Source organism: Charadrius vociferus, unplaced genomic scaffold (genome assembly GCF_000708025.1).
Source record: "Charadrius vociferus isolate BGI_N301 unplaced genomic scaffold, ASM70802v2 scaffold2, whole genome shotgun sequence".
Lineage (NCBI taxonomy): Eukaryota > Metazoa > Chordata > Aves > Charadriiformes > Charadriidae > Charadrius > Charadrius vociferus.
Window position 1 is genome coordinate 6,965,661 of NW_009647595.1, and position 5,491 is coordinate 6,971,151.

A 5,491-nucleotide genomic window follows, 5' to 3' on the forward strand; every position below is an offset into this window, starting at 1 on the left:
ATAACTAAAAAAATAAATAAGGATAAAGAATAGGAGTTATGATTTACCTGCTGTAAATATATAGAGGTGATGCTTCAGTGGAAATGAAGTGACAGAAACGATAGAAAGATTTCTTTCTCTTCAGACACACACACAAAAGAGATCTTACCAGTTTTCACAGTCCAGGCTAATGAGAAAAGTCTGTGCTTATTGCCAACTAAAACAAAAAATTGATTTAGAATGGAAGTGCTCTTGTTCTCTTGCATGGTTTCACCTGCCTCCCTTGATAGAATACTTTGTTGTGGGAAAATGATCTTGTGGCAGAAAAGTGTATGAAATCACTGTAGATGAACTGACTGTATAGCATTTTCAGTGCTACACTAGTTTTTAGAAAATCATAAGGAGGAAAACCCCAGTCCCCTGACCCTTGTTCCAAAACTCTTTCCTCCAGTAGAAAAAGAAAATCTCATAGAACTTGAAGCATAAAGGCAAAGTTACAAACAGGAAACTGAAAATGATTCACATACAACATATTTTCAAAGAAAATTTTAAAAAAGCAAAACAAAAAAAAACCCATACTTTCCCCTTTCCCATCTCTAATCTTAGATAAATGTCCATGACACAATGAAGAACATTGAGAAATTTTCCCCCTTCAAGTTATCTTTGGTTATACCAGCCTCGCACTGCAAACAACAAAATTTGTGTTTGGTTGAGCAGGAGCCAAACAGTCATTCTTTCACTGAAGTAGCATGCACGCATCTGTTACAGGACCAGTCTAGACCAACAGACCTCTAAGCTCAAGCAAATCAGCACAGTGAGAAACAAAATGAGCAACAGCCATTGCAGGAATGGTGTTTTGGTTTTTTTTATGAAAAAAAAAAACCCACACAAAAAACCCAAACGTAAGGGCAGCCATATTTCATCACACTCATCAGATAAAAATTTATTAAAAAAGGATGCATATGACAAGATCTAATTGACAGAAAGCACTTTTTGAGTTTTCAACTTTTCATTGAAGAGCAAAAGAAATAAATTACATAAATCGTTAAAGATGCTCAAGTATTACAGAAGTATGACAGTAAAACAGGCATGAGAAACAACTGCAGCTATTCTTTATTGTATCATCGGCTTCCAACTGTCCCTTCTTATCTACCAGACTGACTAAGCGGAATTTAGACGTTTAAGCTTAACCTCTGTATCTCAAGACAGTCCTGCAAAACATCTGCTGCTTTAGGAGAAAGACTCAGAACTGCCTGGTCATGATAACCGATTTATCCCTGGAGTGCAAAGATGTCCTTTCAGCTGGAGCTGCGACACAGTGGAATGGTAATCAAGCCAGTCTTGTGGTGATCCCACATGTGCGCTACTTATTCTCAGAACAGATGTCATCATTCCCTAAAAATTCCAACTAGCTCACAGAGTAATATCAACTCAAGGATTAAAATCAACTCTGCAAAATCTATTTGAATAACACAAATCATGGAGTTACTGTGGATATAAAAGCATGTTTGATAAGAACAAAGCAGAGACTTTATTTTAAGACACTGTACCAGTAATCTCTCTATACTATCTTAGGATTTAAACTTTTTTTTTTAAAGTAATTAACCACCCATCTACATAGGTAATAATCCACCTCTTCATATGAATATTATAAAAATCTCCTCCCAGTTTCATGCAGAAATATGAAGTTAAAAAGGTCTTCCTTCCATGAATGTAACATGCTGAAGAAATCAACACGGAAAGAAGTACAGACTGTAAACAGTCTTAAACTAGACCTAGACTACAATATAATGGTTTTGTTCCCTCCCCTTGAAGAGTGGAAAAAAAGAAAATGAAATAATTACTTTAGCAATAGAATGAACCTTAAAATTTGTGTTTACTGAAGGCCATTAAATAGCACTTATACTTAAAAAAAAAAAAAAAGATTTAAAAAAATAATCTTGCAGTTCTTCCTTAACTACTATATAAGATGCCTAAGCCTGGCTACGAAGATGACAGGGTCTTTTTTTTTATGATGTGACCAGACGACCAAAAAAACCGTAAGTTTTGCCTCTTAAGAGGAAAAATAAAGCTTGCAAATTTTCAAGATTCAGTGGTTTAAACAATGAAACAATGTAGCATGAAGCCTTTCTAGTCAATAAACTGCTACATCGCAGCATGTATTTACTATTTCCTCCTTTAATAACAATATATTTTAGTAAAGTTTGTGGGGTTTGTTTTGTTGTTTGGTTTTTTTTTTGGGGGGGTGGGGGTGCTTTTGTTTATTTATTTATTTAATAAGTTACCCGCGAACACACAGAAGGCCTCTGGAGACTTCTTCCCAGGGTTCTGATTTTTTGAGGTATATCTTCATATTTTGTTGGGCTTTCCTCTAAAAACTTACCAAATGGAAGTCATTAGGATCAATAAAAATGCCTGCTCTGATTTTTTGCCTGAAACTTGTCCCAAAATTGCATCTAACTGGATCCAAAGTCTCCTCCGAAAAGAATTGCAGGTACAATAGGAAAAGAGTCACAAGTAGGAGAGAACATATATCCATCCACCCAGCTGAACTAACTGCATTTCTACTGGAGGACAACCAAGTGAAACAAAAAAAAACCCAGCAACTGAGTCCATCATCATCAGTCCATCCATTATCTCAGAAAACTTGTGAATTTTGATTAACGAACAGTAAATTCAGAATTCTGTAATGCCTTCACAGAACTACATACAGACACAGACACACTCACAAAACAGTCTATTTCTTTTTTGTCACATTCTTTAAGAAAAGGTGGTTCCCATCTAACCACTGACCTGAGCTACGGTAGGGATTACTCCAGACTGAGAGGCTATGAAACAGATCTAACTTTTTAAAAATCTGTTTAATTTCCCTACCATTTCTGTTCAGAAAATAGTTCTAGTTCACAATCTTATTTGGAATAAAGAAAATAATTAGTTTATCCACAAACCAGCTTACAGTCACTGAGGTAGGTGCAGGTTGTGTTGAATCAAGTGAGCTTTAAAATAACAACCTAAGATACTTCAGGCTGCAGCACCATAACAGCACAGATCTTGACGCTGCCTGCAAAAGCCCAGTGAAGGCTCCAACCCACATACAACATTAAGTCAAAAATCAAACAGCTGCAAGGATGGTATCACTCCTTTTGCCTTAATATAGTAGGCTCAAAATCGAAGTTCGGGAGCTGCTTGAAGAGCTCTTCAGTCATCCATGATGCATGGACAATAGCAGCAGTAATAATATCTACATAACAGCCACTTCAACCATTCAATTTCAATCCCCTGCTTCATGCGAATCACAGCCTTAGGTAAGCAGATGCACAGAAATCTACCTAGCTTTAAAGTAGCAGCAGCAGAACTGTGTATGCAAGCCACAACTACAATAAAGACACACAGTCAAAGACTCTAATGGAGCACTTTGCCTACCAGATTCTGACCATCTGCATTTCTTCATGCAGATTAATACAAACAAATTTGGGAAAGTTGCAGATTTTTTTCAGTATGTAACAGTAGAGCATATTTATACCTGCTTTCCCATCAAATTAAGCTTTTTATATTTACAGATAAAAAAAAAAGAAAACAAGTCCAGAATAAATTTAAACTGCAAACAGTTTAAATAGGGCACATAAAATAGTTATACAAACAAAAGAAATTGAAGAAATAGCAACGCAAGCACTAGAAACGCTCACTATTCTCTATTCTTCTGACTTATTGCTGTCAAATCAGACATAAAAACTTTGAAAATACACACAATCCCCACAAATGGTGCAGAACACTGTGTATTTATCTTCTGTATTTTGGTTTTCTTTGGACGGGCATTACCACACTCAGAACGTACTGATGTATCTTCCAAATCATGAAAGCATTGTACTGTATTCTTACCCTAGAAGTCACCAGTGATGGCAGAATACATATTTTCACTTAACTCTATGAATGCTGTCAACTGTACTAACAAGTATACCAATGGCTGTACCTATTCCACATAGTTAAGACCAGGGGGCAGCAATACTGTCAAACACAAACCAAAACAGGTTGATTTCCAACAAATCTATAAACAACCATGGCTTAGTTACATGAGAAAAAAGCAGTTACAGTTATGGAAAAGTTACAGAAGTTAATCTAGGTTACGTAACAAACCCAAAATATCTAATTTTAAGGGCAAGCTTATAATCAATCTATTACCTAGTCAGTTGCTGTAAACAATAGCGCTGTTCGCATTTTGAACATAGACAGTTTTTCTACTAAGCCAACATTAACTAAATTTAATCCTCTGCAATTTTATTTTCCATATTCAAGACTATCAGGAGAATGCCACGATTAACTCTTTCCTTGCATACCAAATGCTTCGCTCATGCCAACACATTCAGCAAAACTAAAAAGAATCTATTAAATCCATCTCCTAGATACGCGCTGGCTCCTGAAGGACCGACAAATACTTGATGAACTAAGTGTCTGATCCAAAACACAACTAACTGCGATCTATGAAATAATACCAAAAAACTGTCTTCTTTCAGTGTCACTATGCTAGTACCTTCAGCCAAGCGCAGGGCAAGAGAAGAGCTACACACTGCCTTGTTTTAAAGTCATTTGGAAGACATTTCCTCGTAACTGCTGACCTAGTCCATAGGAAATCATACTGAAACCTGAAATAGAAAGCAGTGGGCTAATATCCCACAGAAACCAGCTCTGGATGTTTACCCGTTTTCACACTCCTATTTCTTGATAGCAAAGCAGGATGAACATTTAAATGACACTCATAATAAGCATTAAAAAACACCCAACACTGAGGCTGCAAGGTTCAGATGCTGAGACTGTATAACCACTTCTGCATTATCTTACTCTCCTTCCACCACCTATTTTGTTTTCATATTATTTTCCTCACTCGGCAGGTTTCTGCAGTCAGAGTTCTGCGCTGACTCGATCTAACGAGTGGCTGGGGAAAACCTCTGCTAACGCTCCCAAACACAACTCAACCTTCATCTTCCCTCTAAAAATCCCAACATCCACACTTTTTTTCTACTGCCACAACCGCCAACACCAAGAAGTACAACAGCAATATTAAAGTTCAGGCAACTGCTTTACGCACTAATTTTTAAGAAGGCAGGGCAGGAAAGCTTTCTGTAACTAGCTCAACACAAGAGCAAAGTCCCACAATTAAAAGACCAGATTACATGCATACCAATGCCTCTAGCTCCCGTGGATTTGGGCGGGTGGTACTGCCCCGTCCTGATGCTCTTTCTCAAAGACAAAAAAAAAAAAAAAAAAAAACCAAACCCAAAAAGGGGGGGTGGGGGGTGTGTGATTTACCTCTTCCAGCAGTGTGACCGTATTTCTGCAGTTCTGCAACCGGGTGGTGAAGCTGGAGGTGGTCGGGGAGTTGTAATCCTCTGTGGTCTCGGCGATGAACTCCGACACGGTGATCTGGTCCGGCATGATCCTGCCCCACCGGTAAAGCCCAGAAAGAGCCGAGCACACAGATCCGGGGGGGGGGGAAGCAAAGTTTGTTTTTTGCGGG

General features: G+C 37.9%; 1 protein-coding gene across 1 annotated transcript in view; it reads right to left on the reverse strand.

Moving 5' to 3' along the window:
• ASAP1 (ArfGAP with SH3 domain, ankyrin repeat and PH domain 1) overlaps positions 1-5,430 on the reverse strand; it is a 128,460-nt gene extending 123,030 nt beyond the window's left edge. The window contains exon 1 of the mRNA XM_009881016.1: positions 5,284-5,430. Within this exon, the coding sequence (XP_009879318.1) occupies positions 5,284-5,409 (126 nt within the window). The 5' untranslated portion in view covers positions 5,410-5,430. The remainder of the gene's footprint in view (positions 1-5,283) is intronic.
• Between the last annotated feature and the right edge of the window lie 61 nt (positions 5,431-5,491).